General features: G+C 33.0%; 1 protein-coding gene across 2 annotated transcripts in view; it reads right to left on the bottom strand.

The window, feature by feature from the left end:
• Positions 1 to 1407: 1407 nt before the first annotated feature.
• The window catches only part of Cwf19l2 (CWF19 like cell cycle control factor 2), a 102546-nt gene continuing 82385 nt past the window's right edge, over positions 1408 to 21568 (bottom strand). The window contains exons 14-18 of one of the 2 annotated variants that reach the window (XM_026399052.2): positions 18032 to 18148; positions 14655 to 14810; positions 12783 to 12863; positions 6340 to 6441; positions 1408 to 3531 (exon numbers count right to left, since the gene is read on the bottom strand). In XM_026399052.2, the coding sequence (XP_026254837.2) occupies positions 3388 to 3531; positions 6340 to 6441; positions 12783 to 12863; positions 14655 to 14810; positions 18032 to 18148 (600 nt within the window). In that variant the 3' untranslated portion in view covers positions 1408 to 3387. Of the gene's footprint in view, positions 3532 to 6339; positions 6442 to 12782; positions 12875 to 14654; positions 14811 to 18031; positions 18149 to 21568 lie in introns of those variants that run through there. The other variant, XR_013343499.1, reaches the window with a different exon arrangement.

Genomic DNA, 21568 nt, shown 5'->3' on the forward strand with positions numbered 1-21568 from the left:
TAAAGATGGCCACAAATTATTTCACACTTCTCCCATCAAAACCAAATGCCAAATGCTTTCTCTGATATAAGGACATTGATTCATGATGGGATTGGTGAGGGGGAGCATTGGAGGATTAGATGAACACTAGATAGGGCAAAGGGGTGGAAGAGCAAGGGAAAGACGGTGGAATGAGATGGACATCATTACCCTAAGTACATGTATGAAGACATGAATGGTGTGAATATACTCTGTATACAATCAGAGATTGGGAAAGATGTGCTCTATATGTGTAATATGAATTATAATACATTCTGCTATCACATACAACAAATTAGAATAAATACATTTTCTTTAAAAAGTAAGATTATAGCCCTCTTCTTGAATGTAGGTGGACTCAGACAACTTTGACAAAGTATAGCAAAAATAAAATTATATCAATATCTGGTCCCTGGCCCTATGAGACTTGTATGTGATACCTCTATGTCTGGGAATTGTTCTTTGGAATGGTTGCTCTGGGAAGCCAAACCATACAAGTCTAACCACTGTGAAATTGCCATACACAGAGAGAGTGACACCAGCAAGTCCCCCTGTTCCAACCATTCCAGTCCAAGCACTAGACATGTGCCACTTTGTATACCCCAGACCCAGTACACACCATACATATCAAGAATAGAAAGAAACCCTTAACATGCAGCTCAAATCATCTCCAAAGGTTTGACCATGTAGGCAGAATCCTCAGACATCATGAAGCATAGACAAATCATCCATCTGAGCTCTGATCCAGAGTCTCATCTATAAAACCATGAGATATAAGAAAACAGCTGATAGTACAGCCAATAAATTTTGGAGATATTTGTTATACAGGAATAATTAAATGGAACAGGGGGGAAATCAGAAGTTCAGTTTGGATATGCCTGTTACAGACACAAATACAATCAAGATGTCAAATTTGTTAAGAGTGAAGATATAAAGTTGTAGTGATATCTCCCTGGGCCTGTTATCCTTTGCCTTTTTTTCCATAGTAATATATCAACTTTGGCATTTTCTAACTAATTTATCATTTTGTCTAACATTTATTGTCCATCTTTTCCTGGTACTATGTTAATTCTCCAAAGATAAGGACTTTTGTTTTACTAATAAATGTATCCCCTGCTTGAATAACATTGATTGGCATCTTGAAAAACCAAACTTGTTGAATAAGCAAAACAATTTTAAAAAGGTACCTACCACCATTTTAATGAGATTATCTTAAAAGTGTAGTAAACATTTAAAAGGGTGGGAGGTGAGGCTTAAACTGGGCATTTTTAACATTTTGAGGTTGAGCAAATAAAGAACTCAGCAAAGAAGACTGGGAGAATGCAGTTAGGAAAAAGGATAAATAAAAAGACTATTCTAGAGACATTGTAAAGAAAGTTTAAAGAGGAGAAAATGATCAAGTATGTCATCGGTGTGCTGACAGGTTTAGTAAGATGAGCCCTGAGCATTCATTGCTAGATTTGCTAATGAGGAAAGTCACTGATGACCTTCACCTGAAGTCTGATAGCATAAATAAAGATGAAGTCTGTAATGAAAACAGAAAAAGGGTAAAGGAGATAAAACAGACTTCTCAGACATATATTTTGTTATCAACTACAGAAATGGCTAGTGGGAATATGATGCCAGGGTTGTTTGTTGATATAGAATAGAAAGTTTTTGTATGCTAATAACCCTGTAAAGAGTAGAAAAAAACTGAAAATAGAGAGAACTGGGGATTAAAAAGATGGAAAGAGATGAAATCCAGTTCATAAACAAGTGGACTGGCTCAAGAACAACAAGACACTTTCTAGTCACCAAGAGGAAAAGTAGAGTACATGGCTATAAATACAGGACACTATTTGCTTCTATTTCTCTCAGTGAAACAGCAAGGTCTTAAGCTGAAAATGAAAATCAGGTATGTAAAAAGAAGTACTTTATAGCACTATATGTAAATATATTTGGCATATATCTCATTTTAGAATTTATCATATTGTGCTATAATTATGTATAAGTCTCTTTCTCCCCTAAAATGTAAGATAATTTAAGGTGGAAGAAGTACTTTTAATTTTTGCAAAACCAGATATAAAACAGTAATCTACAACGAAATGTTTGGTAACTCACTGATTAAATAAATGAATATTAAGAGATTCCTTCAGGACTTCAGGATGAAGCCAAGTTAGAAAACAGCAATAATGCAATACTGGTAAGCATGTATTTGATAACACACACATACACTTAAATTCAATTTAGAAGTAGTGAAAAACTAAAACCATCACATTTTAACCCATTTGTGAAATAAAAAAGGAATACAAAATGTTTTCCCTTTTTAATATATAAACAAAATAATGGGATGCCAATATTAAAAATAAATGTGATTTACTCTGAAGTATGCTTCGCACTGATTCCAGGTATTCAACATTTCATGACAAAATGTCAAGGTTCAATTTCCAAAAACCAACATGTTTGAAAAAGAGTTACTGCACAACAGTATCTTCCATATATAGATATATAAAAGTAGGTCCACTCATAACAAAATCCCATATTTTGTTCATACAGGTTTTCTCTTAATACCAAGTGTGTTTAGAACAATAAAAATTAAGTGGACTTGATCAAGTAAGATACAACAAAATGTGCTCCTGGCATTTTACAATGCTATCATTATTTAAGATTTTGTAATAATCAATATAATCCCCAAAAAATGATTTGGCTAAAAACAGTATCTTCTGTACAAATACCAAACAACTATAAATTATGGTATTTAAAACCATTACCTTTAAAATCACCAAAATTCAGAAACTATTTTAAAATCCAGAAACATTTGAATTGTGAATGTTATACTTTCATTATCATTTAATATTTAACACTTTGGGATATTCTTCCTTTAATACAGAGAATAATAGCAATACTATTTGCTACTGGTAGAAAATTAAGAGTTCTTCTATAAAATTTTATGAAAATAAATTTTGATTATTACTGAATACATCAAATCTTAGTCTAAAAATTACAAAATAAGCCAACCAACAGACTTTGCCTTAAAGCACATTCACTTTCCTCTAAATCAAGGATTTGCTATATTTCCTATCTATTTCTTAAGAAAAAAAACTTCTCAGATAAGTGAATAATTCAGAACACCAAGAAATGGGTACAGGGCAGGAATGTGAGCAGGTGATCCAATACATCAGTTCTTAATCCACAGTCATGACAATGAATTCCCCAGAAGCAAATATGGGAGAAAACAACACAATCCAACAGTGCACAGTTGTCACAGACCCAGAGCAGTCTGCTCCTTCTGCTTTTTCCTTATGACCTGAGGCTCCGTTGTCAGTTAGACGCAATGGAAATAGAAATTAAATGGATTCTGAAGAGGAAATTAAAAAAGAGAGGTACACTTCAGCATGTTTTACTTTTGGTGAAGTCATATGGTTTCCACCACTGAGCAAACTGCAATGCTTTCTTCCTCTGGTCTTCAAAGCTTTCTCGGATCCCTTTCCTCCAAAGTCTTGGATCTAGATCCAGCATCCCACCAATGATTTCCTTTTAAAGAATGAGAAAAATATAAACACTTGAAATCAGGAATGAAACCATTTGTTTGGTCTGTTATTAAATATAACATTAAGTAGTTCCCCATGACAATGTTTAAATATTGCATAAATATTATTCTGAGCAAAAAACTTTATTGTCAATTAATTCTAATTATGCGAATTCTGTGATTCTCAGAGTTCTAGCTATGTTGCCTATCAAGTAATTTATCCATTTTGTTGCTTATTAGTACATCTTCAAGATAGTAGTAAAAGGGAGGGAGAGAAAGTGAAATTTAACTATTTTTTGTCAATATTAGTTGCTCTGATAAACAGTGTAGAGAAAAGTTAAATCACCTTGCATCAATTAACTTTGTTGCTCAATTGCAGTTGAATCATAGGTTAATGTTCTTTTTGTTACCCATATTTATGAACCAGTTTCTCCTACTATTAGCTAGATATTTTTCTCCAGGAAAATTAGTATTTTAATACTAATTTAAATAAACATAGAATTAAAAATTATTAATCACTTTCTTTTAATGTTACTTTCTCACACTCTAAAAGGAAATAGCTTTTTGATTCTGTGCTTATTATTCTAGAGTATCATCTTCATGATCCTCCTCCTATGCTACAGAAATTAATCAAATTTATGTATCTAACTATTTAAGTACAGAAAGATAAGGGGGAGATTTACAATGCTTAAGAAGGCAGGCAGCATGGTAAATGGTTAATTAAGGTATGAAACATGGGACTAAGGGTCAAATTTTGCATATTCATTCTAGCTCTGCCGGGCTGTGCAGTGACATATTAGACAAATAGCATGATCTAAGTCATAGGTTCTTCACCTTAGTATACTATGAGGACTTACTAAGCCCATGCAAATACCATATGTTACAGGGGATATAAAGATAACTTTAAAGATAACAGCTGTCTTCAAAGGGCTTATAAAAGTATGGAGCTGTGGTGGGATCCAGAATGAGAAGTTACTGAACTATACACACAGGACTGACTTATAAAGCAGAACAAGGTAATGGCAAAGCAGACTATTTGGAGACTCAACAGGAAGAAAAAATTTTTTTTGTTGGATAAATCAGGAAAAGCTTGAAGGAAAAGAGAAACTCTAATCATTAGAAATGGGAAATCAAAGGTCTAAAAGAGATAGTGGTTTATATAAGACATCAAGGGAAATGAGGCAAATTTGGAATTAGTCCAAGAGTTTCCTGGCCTCAGTTCAACTTAGCAACATAGTTTAAGAAAGCCTAGCTTATGGGTTTATCTGAAATAGTCTTTATATAAAACATCAAGCTTATCTTATGTGTACATCAGGATGGACTCTTCTTCTATTACTGATGCAGATGTTAATGGTCGAGAGAGGCCATCCCAATAATCTCTGAACAACTGCTTGAGTAGAAAACTGAAGGAAGTTCTTGGGCCCACAGGCTATTTCTTGAAAAAATAATTTGGAGGAAAGCTGCTCAGTGATACAATTCAACTGGGAAGCTTTCCTTTTAATTGTAAAACAGTTCTTATCAACCATAATACATCTGAAGTTTAAAAATCTGAAGTGAGGTAGTAATCTCCAAAATAAATTTAAATGAGCAGAAAATGAAAAATCTACTTCCTTTCAACCAGAATCAAGTTTAATAGAAAAACCCAGACTTCAGGAACCTTTAGTTATAAAATACTATAGAATAATAATAACAAAAGAATTGTTCAGAGAAGTGAATACAATTTCTTTTTAGCTAATTGAAAAAAAAATCTTAAAATTTCTCAAACAAGTTTCTGTAATATGTTGCAACAGTTCAAAGATACATGAGATTTTTGGCCTCTGGTTAACCCATTAAGGACAAGAGTAAGTTCTGAATCCAAACTTCTGTAGTTCAGACTCTTGACACATCCTTATCAATTGTAGAAGATGGTCTTAAGCAGGAGATGAAAGTGAGGGAAAAGGAGGAAGAGAGAACCTTGAGAGTTCATCAAGGCCCTTCTAATTTTGGAGGCACTGGTAGATAAAAATGATATAAGCAGAAAGGCCTTTACTACACTAGATTAAAAGGTCACTTCTAGAATTGTTGGTGTCTGAGTTATTACTCAGACTTTTCAGTTTCAATTGTGGAATTAATTTTATTCTAGTTCCTCACACTAACTTATATATTTCCTAGAGACTCGGAAGACCTTTAATTTGAGGAATATATACCCAGAAGGTAATCTTTTTCTCAAAGAAAGTATTGGCAACCAAATATCCTCCGAATATCCTCCCAGAAACTATCTGTGAAATGAGCTATATGTTCTTCTAGGACTGTACCTTGCGTAACTATCAATGAAGAGGTGAGATGATTTGTTCTCTGGTTCAACCATGAACATATGTAACCTTGGTTCTGTCACTTATCAGTGTATAACCCTGGGCAAGTTACACAATCTCTCTGTAGCTCAGTTTCTTCATCTATAAGATGAGAGTTATAACAGCATTCACAAAGTCATTGTGAGCATTAAATGAGTGCTTACAATAGTAGCTGGCACACTGTAAGCCTTTAACAATTGTTAGCAATTATCACCATTCTCAGTACAAGACTGGCTGATTCCAGAGGAAAATATTACAATCACCGTTGAACTCTAAGAGGCATTGGTTCCAAAGTGGCATTCCTGCCTCTGTTTTAAATATTCTGGGATATTTTTATTAATAATTTCTGGGCTCTCTCTAAAACGTGAGTGGAGCAGTACTCATCAATTTATTGTATATTGTACCCAAAGTTTTGATCTCCCTTCAAAGAGACATGTTAACCAAACTGCTAACCTCTGGAATAAATCATATTTGTTAGTATACCTTTCCAAAGTAATGAGGGAATTTGTGTTGATCTTCAATGACATGGGCAAACCCTCCTTGGAGGCCAAAGTCCACAGAGAAGTAAGGTAAGCCTCTGGGTACCTAAATAAGCAGACAAATCACACATGAAATATAATACAAAACCAGAAAGTTACCCTCAGTTATTTTTCTTGCTCTTTAACATGAGAGTAATTAAACATCCTTCAAGACAAATGTACACAATAAATTTCCAATTCTATAGACACTGAATAATGAATTAACTTTCAAAGTAAAAGACTGCATTTTGGTAGCCTTTCAGCCAGATTGCTCCATCATACCTTGCAATTATAATCAAAGTCAATTATTTTCCTGTTCTTGAGGAAAAAATAAGGTATTTAAAATATTTTTATAATCAGAGAATAGTTATTCCTAAGACTGCACAATGAAAAATAAGCATATATTTTCTCATATTTTACTTAACACTGCAGAATTGGAAGAGGGGCCTGGCTGTATACTTGAACTTTGTTTACAATGTCGTTGAAATCTTGACCATGATAAACAAGAACAATCAGTTTTTTTAATGAACTGATGAGATAAGTATAACAATGCTTAATTTATCAACCTAATTTTTGAAAAATCTACAGGATTAATTGTTAGCCTTCTTTCCCCCCCTTTCTTCTATCTATCTATCCATATCTCCCTCCCTCTCTTCTCCCCCCAACACACATACACACACACACACACACACACACACACACACACACAGTATTTTAAGCTATATCCTGAACGGGAAAAAACATTAATTTTTGCTTTCTCTATCAGTTAAGTACATCTGTTTTCCTTCTAAACCCTAACATTTTCACTAGAAATTATCCTCAAGTGGGTCAATTTATAGTAATATTCTCCCCTTCCAATTCTTTGACATAATCAGCATTCACTCATTTGGGTACTTAATCACATATTCCTACTTGACTATATGAACTTTGGAGGGCTGGGGATGTGGCTCAAGCGGTAGTGCACTCACTTGGTGTGTGTGGGGCGCTGGGTTGGATCCTCAGCACCAAATAAAAATAAAATAAAGATGTTGTGTCCACTGAAAACAAAAAAAATAAATATTAAAAAATTCTCTCTCTCTTAAAAAAAATGAATTTTGGAGTCTCTCCTCAGGAAGATGCAATTTGGAAGGGCACAATTTGGTATGGTGGAAAAAGGAGCAACCTTAAAATATTATAAAGCAAAAAAATTAAGGGTAAAGAAAGGGATGTTCCTGTTACATGAACAAAAAATCAGTTTACAAAATAGTATAAAACAAAATGAAGAACAACTGGTTACCACTTTGTGGCTTTATATTTTTCAAATTTCCACATTTTTAATATAATAATAATGTGAGACCTTGATAATTAGAAAAAATAAAGCTAATAAAGAGAGAAAAAGAAGGCTCTAAGTACATCTCTGCTTCTTAAAAGTGTGTGACTTCAGGCAAGTTATTTAATATTTCTGAGTCTCATGAGAAATACGAAAAGTTCAGAGGTTTTCTATGAAGACCAAATAGGACAATTATGTAAAGTGCTATCCCAATTCTTAGCACGAAGAAGATTATTACTTTCATTGCTATCTCCCATACAAGGCTGCTCTGTGCAAACTTGTCAATGAAAAAAGGATAGAAAGCATCATTAGAATATTCCATTAGAACATTTGTGCCATCTAAAGTAGATCACCAGGTATGAAAAATGAATTCAAATAGATAAAAAGAGGTTATGGAACTATGTTGACTAAAGGACAATACTTTGACAGTGAGAAATAACTTCAGGAAGTTACCTGTGATGATAGTACCTTTTTTCCTTTTATTTGTATCATACTGTTGTAGGCAGAATAATGCCCTGCCAAAATATGTCAACTTCCTAGTCTTCTATTTGCCATGAATATGTTACCTTAAATGTCAAAAGGGACTTTATATACATGAATAAGCTAATGATTTTGAAATAAGAAATTATCCTGGGTTATCCAGATTGTATATACATGAATAAGCTAATGATCTTGAAATAAGAAATTATCCTGGGTTATCCAGATTGACGGGGTAGTGGGTGGGGTGTCAATATAATAACACAGATTTTTTTTTCTTTTGAGTATACTGAGGATGGAACCCAGGGGTATTCTTCCATTGAGCTTCAGCCTCAGCCCTTTTTATTTTTATTTTGAGACAAGTGTTTTGCTAAATTGCCCAGGCTGGCCTCGAACCTATGATCCTCCTGCAGTGGACTCCCAAGCAGCTAAGATTACAGGCATGAGTCACTGTGCCCAGCAGGAGGACCAGAATCAGAGAAAGACTGGATAACACTACACTCTTCACTTTGAAGATGAAGGAAGGAGTCACAAGGTGTGGAATGTAGACAGCTTCTAGCACATGGAGAAGGTGAGGTGGAATCCTTCCTGGAGCCTCCAGAACAAATGCAGGCATGCTGACACCTTGATTTTGGCCCAGTGAAACCTATTTCATAATTGTGATCTCCAGAAATATAAGATAATAAATGTATTTGAAGCCACTAGATTTATGGTAGTTAGTTCTAGCAGCAGTAGGAAACGTGCGCGCGCCCGCGAGTGTGTGTGTGTGTGTGTGTGTGTGTCTGTGTGTATGGCTCAACAACCTATGCCATATTTGCTAAGATGACACAATGAATATGCAACTACTTTTGTACTAAAGACAGTTATGTCACAAGCATATTTTATTTTTTTATTATTTCTCCCAGGCTACAAACAGTAGAGTCTGTAGTCTTGCTAGCAGGGTTGTTAATCAGCACACACAATATCTCTAATATCAAAAATTTGTGCATATTCTAGCACTTTTTATTGCCTTGGACACCAGAAAAAAGAGTGTTTTAGAACTCTGGTACTACTCTTTAAAGGTACAGTCAGAATTATAGGCCAAAATTTTATTTGTGGTAGAAAAAAACAGTAGTATATGAATTTCTCCCCTTTCCTCTAGCTCTAATTTCTGACTCTTTGTTTGAGTTATAAGGTCTCTGGTAAACCCAAATGTTCCTTGAGAAGTATATTCCTTAATTTAAAAACTGGGTCATTAAATGTTAGATTTTTTAAATTGCTATAGTTTCCACAAAATTAACCTTAAAACACTTTCTCATGAAATCTCAATAGCCATGAAAAATGACCATTTTTCAACAATTTATTCATTATCATGTAACTCCTCTGCATTCAACATTCAGATCTATTTCCATCACCTGCCACATGCCACAGGATTCACACTATACTACAAGAAATCAAAGACCCAGAGAAAGTAAACAAAATTGGCAGAAAATGGAAATCATATATTCACATAGCAAAGAAAAACATAACATTCAAACAAAACTCAGAATTAGAAACATGCCAGTATCTATTATACAACAAAAGTTTACTGAGTGAAAAAAAAAAAATCACTCTACCTCCAATGAAGTAATCAAAAAACTACAAAATTACTAAGGACATAAAGCTTTTAAAAGAAGAATAACGAAGCTTTTTCAGTTGCAAAAAAAAAAAATGTTAAAATAACTCAAGATTTTTCACTTCATGTTCAGAAACACTATTTTAAAAGATACTGGAAAGCCTGTTAACCTAAAAAATGTGACCTCCTTTGGAATTATTCTTACATAAAGTTCTCTTCACAATTTCATCTAATAACCATAGATACCTATAGCTAAGAAGTACCTCACAAGGTCATCTGGCTCCTTGCCTACCTACTACTCCCTAAGAGTCTCATATAGAACTATGTGATTCCTTAGTAAAAGCAATGGTTACCATCTTTGAAATGCTTTAATGATGTTTCTTTTCTTTGTATCACTGAGGAATGAACCCAGGGGTTATTTCACTTAGGGCTGTTTTCTCCAAGTCCAGGGATATTTTACCACCGAGCTACCTCTCTAGCCCTTTTGGTGTCTTATTTTGAAACAAGAAGTTGTTTAGGCTGGCCTCAAACTTACGACTGTCCTGCCTTAGCTCCCAAGTAGCAGGGATTATAGCTGTGACCCACTACACCAGGCTCAACTCCCATTCTTACAAGGATCTGTGTCTGTTTCTTATTTTCTATATTGGTTAAATTAATGAGACCTCTTGGCTACTTGATTCTGGTATTTATCTTTGCTTTAAAAAAATAAACAATAAATACTAGATGGTTTACCAGTAACAGAACTGTATATATAGTGTATCAAGTGGGGAACAATACATTTCTTTTAAAATTTCTGCTTTGAAGTACGGAGATACCTCAAAAGACTACAATGGGTCACCATATGACCCAGCTAATCTACATCTTGGTATTCATCCAAAAAAACAAAAATCAATATACTGTGGTGATATGTGCATACCAATGTTTATAGCAGTGCAATTCACAACAGCCAACTTATGGAACCCCCTGAGTTGCCTATGAACTGATGAATGGATAAAGAAATGTGGTATATATACACAATTGAGTTCTACTCAGCCATAAAGAAGAATGAAATTATGTCATTTGCTGGTAAATGGATAGAACTGGAGAAAAATCATTCTAAATGAAATAATCCAGACTCAGAAAGTCAGGTACTGAATGTTTTCTCTCACATGCAAAAGCTGCGGGGGAGAGAGGGGTAAAAGGGGGCTCTCATAAAAACAGAAATGAGACCAACAGGGTATAGAAGGGGGTTGAGAGGGAGGGAGGAGAGAGAGCATCAAGATGTACTGGGGAATAAAATCTACCAAATTATGCTATGTCCCTGTATGTCATAATGTATCCTGTACATATATACACATTTATAATGTATTAATTAAAATAATGATAATAATAATAGCATCAGAATGGAGATTTGCAGAATAGAGTAAGTGGATAAAGGGAGGAGGATAGGGAAGGCAGGCCCTAGGGAATGAGATTGATCAAATGATACTACATGCATGGACAAATGTGGCATAATGAATCCCCCTGCTATGTATAATTATAATGCACCAATAAAAATAATCAAAAGAACTATGAAAAAATTCTGCTTTAAAATATTTTCAGTTCCCATTAAAATAGTTTTCTAAAAGCATATTTAATGGTATGGGTAATTATGATTTAAGAAATGAAAATAGTACAAAAATATATACACATTACACTTTTTTATATAGACTAATAAGGGATAAAAGTATATAGAATACTTAGATTTATTTTGGTTTGTGTTTTGTTTTGTTTCTTAAATATATTATCTGGCTCAATTCAACAACAATGGAAGAGAAAAATACTGTAGAAATATTTTACCTCTGAGTTAAAACTAAGTATCTTTAATATTGCAATGAAATTTGAAGCTTTTGACCAGGATATAATAAGTATAATAAGAAATCCTATCAGACTCCTATGTTTCAAGAGTCTGATTTTCAAAAGAAAAAATGGGGGGGAGATATTCCAGTCACATCGACTAGACCAGCAGTTCCACACATTCTTCTTTTTTTTTAAGGGCCACATAATAAATTATTTTAGGTTTTGTGGATCATAATGTCTCTGTTAGGACTATTTAACTCTTCTAGAAGAAGGAAGACTCAAAGTCAAACAATTGTAGTACAGAATGGATTATGGGGAATTGGGCAATGTAGTTAGACTAATTATGTTGCATTGGATTCTAAGAAAATTAGTATTCTCCCAAAAGTAATACCTAGTAAGATTGGTGTTTTTTTTTAAGACTCCCAAATGGGTGAGGTTTCCTTTTATAATATGGATGATGGAGCTCTTCTCTATACTTTTGATGATGATTTTAAAGAAACGTTTTGGCCTTATTTCTGCACTGGAACTGACTCAAAACCTCTTAAAATCTGTACAGTAACAGATTCTGATTGGTGATATATTTGAAGATTTTTTTTTCTTTCAGTTAGTGGATATAACTGAGCCAGTGAATCTTGTTGACAGTTGCTTTTTTAAAAAATGTTTTTACTATAAAAATACAATGACTATTATTTCATATAAAATTTTAAGCAAGTTCATAAAAATGTAGTTCCAGGTTTGTGGGCATATTATGGCATCTAATTAGGAAATACTTTAGAAATTATTAGATAAAATACTTGGGAAAAAATGTATTACTTTGGAAAGTATTACTTCAATGATTGTTAATAAAAGCAAAATAGATTTAAAAATAATAATAATAATTTCAATAACAATAATGTCCTTCTCACTTCAATCCCACAGGGCTGATGGCCTCATGGCAGATTCTGATCAGTTCCATTAACCAATTATGGGGAATACAACAACAGGGGGCTAATGGTCAGGAAGAAACATTCATTTGAACAAATAACCTCTCCATAAACAAATAAACATTTTATAGGCCAGGTAGGATGTAAATAATGTCACAAATAAACTGTGGAACTGGTTATTCTACCTTTATCACTCAGCCAAATGGTCTATTCATCAAATAAGATGTGGAAATAAATGAAGTTCCTAAAAACTAATTTTTTGTATTAGAAAAAAAAATAATACTTACAGACTTTCTGATATCTTTTAAAGACAGATCAATCAACTTCTTGTTCATGGACCACTCTTCATCAGATTCCATTATGGCTTTCTAAGAAACAGCTAGTTGTTAAATGAACAATACAATAGCAAAAGCAAAGAGATCATTTGAAATAAAACAATATGGTGACTTAATTACAGAGTATAGTATATATGATAGGACATTTTTCCAAATGTGTTAAGTCTTTAATTAGAATAATTTAAAACTGGAAGTTTAATATTATACTGGAAGTAAAATAATCTCTTTCTCAACTAAATTAACAGAACAAGCATGGGTCTATAGGATTATCTGGCTTATTCTATACTTTAATAACCTAAGTCTTTAAATCAAATGATGCAAGTGTTTTTAAAGATTTCTGAAAAGAAAATCAATTTTACCAGCTCACTAAAAGATCTCATAATCTTTTAAATTGTAATTTACAGCTCATATTAATAAATTTTACTTCATTTCAGGTGCAATCACATTACTCTAATGCACAGGCCATTACCCTCCTTTTTCTTTGCACATGTTAATATTTCACATATGGTTTGCCATTTATGCATCTCCATTAGTCTAAAAACATATCAGGTCAGCATCAAACATACCATTTAGTAAAAGTTGCATGAATGCTGCAGTGACATTAAAGATGAGAATTTCTTTTATAAGTAGCATGAGACATTAAATACTAATATTTACATCAATAACTTGTCTCAGCAATTGTAATTTGTACTATTTGTATGTTATCTGTTTCATTATTCAATGGTAAGTTTTTAGAGTTATGACTACAAATTTTGACTTAAAATGCTTCTTAGTAAAAACATGGATTTCACTAGAGAAATGAGAAACAAAAATAGAAATTATGAATTACTATTGGATAGCAGCATCTTCATAGTTCTAGGCAAACATTCTTTGAAAAAGAAAAAAAGTCCAAATTTCTTTCAATAGAAATTTGTTCAGCAGAATATTTTACGCTTGGCCTCTTTATATGTTAGATGTTATGGTTTGGGTCTGAAATGTCTCTCCCAAAAGTTCATGTGTAGAAGGCCTTGTCCCAAGTGCAGTAGTGTTTAGAGGTAGGGCCTTTGCAAAGGTGACTAAATCATGAGGTCTCTGGCCTCATAAATAATAAATCCATTGATGAATTCATAATCTGATGGCATTATTGGGAGGGAGTAGAAACCAGATGGAGGAAGTGGGTCACTGTGGGCATGTCCTGAAAGGGTATATCTTATTCCTGGCCCCTTCTTCTGTCTCCCTCTCTCTCTTTCTCTGTGTCTGTCTATCTCTCTCTCTTTCTCCTTTCTAGCTATCATGAGCTGAGCAGCTTTGCCCTGCTCATGATGTTCTGCCTCATCTCAGACCTCAGCAATGGAGTAACCATAAAATGAAACCTCTGAAACCATGAGCCAAAATAAATCTTTTCTCCAATAAGTTATTTTCTCAGTATTTGTCACAATGAAAAGCTAATACTATACAAAATCTGATACACATATTATACTGGAAGTAAAATAATCTCTTTCTCAACTAAATTAACAGAACAAGCATGGGTCTATAGGATTATCTGGCTTATTCTATGTGAAATTCCTACATTCCTTGTAGAATATACTTCATTTTACTGGGAAAACAGCAAGTCCTCCTTATTTCCCACATTTTAAACTGTTATTACTCATGTAATTTCCCATTCTTATTTAATAAATACACCTGGATTGAAATTTCTTATAATCTATTTAAATAAACTACACTGCAGGTTGTTGAGTCATAATTTATAGACATGTATGAGAAAAAAATGACTAAAGACAACTATATCCATAAGGCAGTACTGTAGCAAAAATGGGTATGTAAGCAAAAATTGCCAACAAATACCTTAAAATAAATGGGAGCCATATCACCCACTTCCTTGGGGAGAGGAATACATTCATAAACCATGTGATACTGTTTCTTCATGCTCATATTTGTTTCTAAAAAAATGCAGTCCAATTCTTTACATTCAAACATCTTTACCAACGATTTCCTAAACATCTAAAGGAAGGAAGAAAACAAAGACACATGTATATTTAAGTATTTCTTCTCACCTACATATGGTAAAAACTTAAATTAAAACTGTGTGTTTAATGAAATAATTTGAGGTGATCAATTCCATTAAAAGCAAGATGTTCTCCAAGTTCAACATAAAAATATACTATATGTAGTTCAATAATAATCATTTTTAGTTATATAACAACATTGTTATTATAAGATATATCAAAACTATGTTATTTATTCTTTTTAGAAATACATGATAGTAGAGTGTATTTTGACACATTATAACCAAAACTATTTTATACTTCAGAAAAATATAGAGATTCCAAAATATGGGGACGATGTGAAATTCCTACATTCCTTGTAGAATATACTGGGAAAACAGGAAGTCCTCCTTATTTTCCACATTTAAAACTATTATTATTCATGTAATTTCCCATTCTTATTTAATCAATACACCTGTATTGAAATTTCTTATAATCTATTTAAATAAATTATACTGCAGGTTGTTGCAGTCATAATTTATATTATCACATTATAAAATCAATTAAATATAACTAAATAATTTTGAAGTTTAAAGTACTTTTCTTAAAAATACTCGAGCCACATGAAGTTAATTATGTAGCATTAATGCTGTAATATTTTCAGGTTTTTAAAATACACTGTATCTTTAGTTATCCAAAAACAATGTTATAAGAGAGAACAGAAGACACACATTCATCTCTACTCTCTCCATGGAGTAACCCTTTGAAAATGGCATTAAAAGAAATTTTTAAAAGGCATAAATCTACTTGAACAAAAAGAATGAGAGAAGATGAAATGAAAATCAAATCATCCCATGATATCTGACTTAAATGCTAGAAAGCTGGTTCATACCTTTCAGGGGAGAAGAGGAAACTGCAGGGATGGCAGGGAAGATACCCAGGATCCCCTACAGAACCCCCAAAAGCCTCAGGGATGCAGAGGTCAAGGTGTGTCTAAAAACAGATGACTTAGATGAAAAGTTTTTTAAAAAGCAATTTGCATGCCAGATCCTCTCTCTACCAGCAGAATACTAGATTATTCTCTGGAAAAAGTAACTCAAGATAGCCGATCTGGGAAAAGCAGACACAATTCAGAGCATACAATCTGAAAACAGGAAAAGTTACTGAATGTTCTTAAATACTCAACATTTTGTCATCCTCTGCTTTCTAACACACTCATCTCCCATAATACTGGTAAGCAAGCTTAGACAGTACAGGCTGGAGATTCAAAGTCTTTTCTGGAGGATCTGAATAGCCCAAAAGAAAGAACAAAAGGCCAACACTGGCAGTTTCCAAGTGAAATGGCCCCACCACATCACTCAGTGAGGGCCACCATGAACTACTCTCCTTTCTCATATCACCAATTTGAGATATTTAACAAATGGCCCATAGAGTCTGACTATAGCACATGTTCAAGCATACTTGACAAAGTGAGAAGAATAAACTTAAATGGAATGAAGTACCACTATGTATTTAAACTAACAATGTCAATCTTACTTATTTGAAATTTGTGATTATTAAAGTATGCTCTTGCTAAAACTTACCTTTGAATGTTCTTCTAAATATGAAAGTTACATTTAAATAGCTCCTGCTTTGCAAACAATATTTTGTGCTAAGTCAAGTCACTTTTTAAAATGCATTCAACGAAAGAGGAATAATTATAAGAAATATATTCTAATAGTTTGAATTGTGCCTATATGAAAGTGAAAACAAAAACCAAGCAAACTGCACTTCTTCAAATATGCGAAGATTCACATATTTCATTATTTCACTATCCTTCAATAATTGAACTGCTAGTAATTTTTTTCCTTTACTACACAGAAAGAGCTTTAATACCATTATTTGCATAAAACAATTTGTCTTTTACTCCCTCACTCAATTTTCCATAATACACCCAGCTTACAAAACTCTGCTAAACTATACTGTAACCTGTACCAGAATATATTATACCTTTGTGCAGAAATAATGAATGATTTTACATCTGTATTTCTCATAGTAACTAAAATACCATGTTCATGTACACAATATCTGATATTTGTTGAACTAAATAAATTTCTTCTATATTCACCTCAATGTTTTTCATCAAATAGTTTAATTTCTTACAAAAATATAAGGCATACACACTAGATTTTCATAACTACTTAAATATTTTTGGCACTGTATTTCATTCTGAGTCAAATCAATTTTAAAATACACTCCAGAAAAGTCCTACAATAATTAAAAACCAAGTTCTCATTGTTTTTGTTGTTGTTTTCCCTTAAATTCCCTACTGTTACAGGCACCCAGCACTAGGGATGAAAACAAAAACTTTCCACACCAAAAATCTTGTCCACATTCTTATTCTTACTTGGCCTTCTATGCAACAAAACAACTTCCCCTTTTTTCACTTTCACAGTATCAATTTAAAAAGCACAGGCAGTAAGAGGCTAAATTTCATAAAATACAGCCAAAATATCTCATTTGGCATCTTTAACAGCATTCTGAAAAAATCTAGTTGTACAATAGTCCCTTCCAACTAGCATTTCTAACTAGTTCTTGCTGTAATCTCTATTTAGTTGTCAGGCATTTAAAAAAATATGCATGTTCTCCCCCCACCCCACCCACACCTGTATCCCATCATTATGAAGTCTTGAAATAATTAGCAACAATTTTACCCATCTTGGGCCTTTCAATCTCTTGAAAAATCAGTCACTAAAACAGATCCCTGAATCCAAAAGCTGGGCCATGTTATGAAAGGAAAGGGACAAAAAATAAAGCTAGTAACAAAATCACCACAGCAAGAAAATGGATTCATTATAGGAAAATATAGCAACTGCGACTGACTCCCAAATTTCTTTATGTTATCTGAAAATTTCTTTCCTTTTGGCTGAAATTTACTAGCTTACTATGGTAAGAATGATTATCTCATGCTACTCCAAGTACTTATTTGAAATTTAAGATTGATTTAGTTAAAGATAATTGTTACTTTGTCACATAAATAAGTTTTCAAAACACTGAGTACATAGGAAGCAATATTAAAAGGTAGGGTACACTGGGAACACTATAACCACAGATATATACAACAATGAAAATACAAGTTTGAAAATTAAGAAACTAAATCATTGAGCAAAGGTATAAAACCTGTTAGAACTTATCATGAAAGTTTGCAAAAATCTGCTCATGAGCTATATGATGACTAATGAGCATTATCATGCTGACCTGAATTTCTTCCCAGATATCCTCATCCAATAAGGTAGCTGCTCGATGATGCTGCAAAGGGACTATCAAGCAGTGACCCTCAGTAAGAGACTGGAAGTTGGGTAAACATAAATAAACCTGTGGAGGGAAATTCCAAAAGTGAAATATTGTTATTTATTCTTAGTTGTTATAGATGAGCCCCCTGGTAGGGAAAATGAATATTTATACAAAGTATACTTGTTTACAAGACATATTTATTTTAATATTTTAAAAGATTTTTTAAAAAAATTTAAGATTTTTAAACTTAAAACTGAACTATACCCTCCAGCTCTTTTTATTATTTTATTTTCACATAATTTCACTGAGTTTCCCAGGCTGGCCTCAAATGTGTGATCCTCCTGCCTTAATCTCCTGAGTAGCTAGAATTACAGACGTACAACACTTCACCTGGTGAAAACGGCATTTAATAAACTGGATATTTAGAATACAAATTTCAGTTTTCATTGCTACACATCACACAATAACTAAGATTCCCCAAGACAGGGCAAGAATGAATGACTTTATCCTTGATTTAAGGGAGCTATATAATTTCAAAGCCCTTGAAACAACACAATCTTTGAAAGAATATAAGATACATGGCATGACCAGGTAGAATAGTATAAGTATGATGCCTGTTAATCAGCCTTTCCTTCTCTCATTAGCTGAGAAAACATAATTAACCCAGCTAAGAGAGAAAGGAAATTACCTTAGGATGACTTTGTTGCTCTGGTTAAGCTATTTATTTACAGACGTGAATCACCTAATATCTGGTGCAATTTTCCATTATATACAAATTGTCTTTTCTAAAAAAAGGTCAATTAGTACATATACAAAAAGTCAATTAGTATGATACAGTAAACAAAAGGTTTCATGAGAAGCATAAATAATATTCTGCAAAAGGGCTTGATCTTATTTTCTCTTATTTTTTGTTAGATTTTAGAGACTTTGCTCATGCTCTCCTGTCTCCTATTCTACCATCAAACTATCACAAGAACTGTATCTTCCAGGAAGCCTTTCTTGATACTCTACAGTGACTTAAATATTCATTTTTATTCCCATAACACTCCTGTACACATGCATTAAAACTGATCTGCTTATGTGATATCTGCTCCCCCATAAAACTATAGCGACTAGAGGGAATTTAGTCATCTTTACATATCTAGGACCTAACCAAGGGCCTAACATATAATACATGCTCAATAAACATGTTTGATGGTTAAATGAATTGTTAAAGTTTTGTTTCTTTTTCTAACTCAAAATAAAAGTAGGTGAGTGGGATCATGGAAGAGTATTAAAGAATAAGCACAAATATTACTTAGTAATATAATATTTATTTGACTCTTTACAGGAAAAAAAAATCCCATAGTTTGTTGAAAATACTAAAAACCATATCACAAAAAGTACAAAATTCACATATGACATGATAGTTTTATGTAGGAAATCACAAAAAATCAAAAGAATTTCTAGAACTACTGAGTGATAATAGTAAAATCACAGGGTATGAGATTAATATGCTAAAGTCAATTGCTTTCCGATGTAACACACATAGGAAATTTGAAACTGAAAATACAATAACATTTATAATAGCACCCCCAAAATGTAATACTTAGGTATAAATCTAACAAAATATGTATAAGACCTAGGGGAGAAAACTGAAATTCTGACAAAAGAAAGAACAAAAGATCTAAATAAATGCAACAACATTATGTTCATGGATTAGAAGATGCAATATTATTATCAATTCTTTCCCAATTGATCTATAGATTCAATGTAATTTCAATCAAAATCCCAAAAAGTTTTTTGCAGATATTAAAAAAAAGTTCTAAATTTTGATATGGAAATGCAAAAGGCCCAGACAAGTCAAAACAATATTAAAGAACAAAGTTGGGGAACTCCAACTACCTAATTCCAAGACTTAATATAAAGCTACAGTAATGACATAACAATGTGGTATTGGTGAAAGAATGGGTAAACAGATCAATATAAAATAAAAGAGCACCAAAATAGACCCAAACAGATAGAGAACTGACCTTTGGCAAAGAAGCACAGAACAGTCAATGCAAAAAGAACTCTTTTTCAACAATTGGTACTAGAACAAATGGATAGGCAAATGAAAAGAAAAAATGAACCTCCAGCCAGATCTTATACCTTTCACAAAATGCAAAACCCACAAAACTTCTAGAATTATAGGAGAAACTCTAGGTAGCCTTGAGTTTGATCAGTTTGTAGATATAACACCAAAAGCATAATCCATTAAAGAAAAAACTGGTAACTTGAACTCTATTAAATACTTCTGCTCTGCAAAACAATGTTTAAAACAATGAAAACACAAGTCACTGAGTGAGAGAAAATACTTGCAAAATAGATATCTTATAAATGACTTGGGTCCAAAATATGTGAAACAAAAACACACAAAACAACCACCACCACCACCACCACCAAAAAGGTCTCTTTAAAGTTCAACAAGAAAACAATTAAAAATGGGCAAAGCTGCCAGGCACAGTGACACATGCCTATAGTCCCAGTTACTGAAGAGGGTGAGGCAGAAACACAACTTGAACCCAGGAGATCAAAGTCAGCCTCGGCAACTTAGTGAGACTCTATCTCAAAGGGAGAAAAAAAAAAAAGGCAAAACTTTTAACAGTCACCTGCCCAAAGAAGATATAGAGATGGCAAATAAGCATATGAAAAGATGGTCCACATTCTTGCTATCAGAAAATTGCAAATAAAACAACAGTAAAGCTGAGCAGTGGTACACACATATAATCCCAACTACTGGGAGTCTCAGGCAGAGGATTACAAATTCAAAGCCAGCCTGGGAAAATTAGTAAGATCCTGTCTAAAAATAAAAATTAAAAAAGTGCTAGGGATGTAGTTCAGTGGTAGAGCATTTGCCTACCATGCATGAGGCCCTGGGTTCAATCCTCAGTACCACAAAAACAAAACAAAATAAAAACAACGAAATATTACTATAAAATTGGTGAAACTTTGGTGGATTGTGGTTATATTCATTATTTTAATTGTGGTGATGGTTTCAAAGGTACATACACACATCAAAAAACTGTACACTGTCAATATGTGTGGTGTACTTACATCAATTATAACTCAATAAAGGTGGAAAAAATAGAAAAAAGAATTACTAAAATCCAAAAAAACTGACAATACCATATGCTAGCAAACATGTGGCATAATAGAAACTCTTGTTCACTGCTATTTGGAATGCAAAATTGGTAGATACTTTGGAATATAGTTTCTTACAAAGCTTAAGAAAGCTTCATAAAATCCAACTAGTATTTACCCAATTGACTTGAAGACTTCTGTATATATAAAAACCTATATGCAACTGTTAGTAACAACTCTATGCATAATTGCCAAAAATTGGAAGCAAATAGGATGCTATAGGTGAAATAACATACTAGTACAGCACAGAATGGAGAACTGTTCAGCAATAAAAAGAAATACTTATCTAGCCATGAAAATATGTGATAGCACCTTAAATGCATATTATAAAGTGAAATA

Source organism: Urocitellus parryii, chromosome 4 (genome assembly GCF_045843805.1).
Source record: "Urocitellus parryii isolate mUroPar1 chromosome 4, mUroPar1.hap1, whole genome shotgun sequence".
NCBI lineage: Eukaryota > Metazoa > Chordata > Mammalia > Rodentia > Sciuridae > Urocitellus > Urocitellus parryii.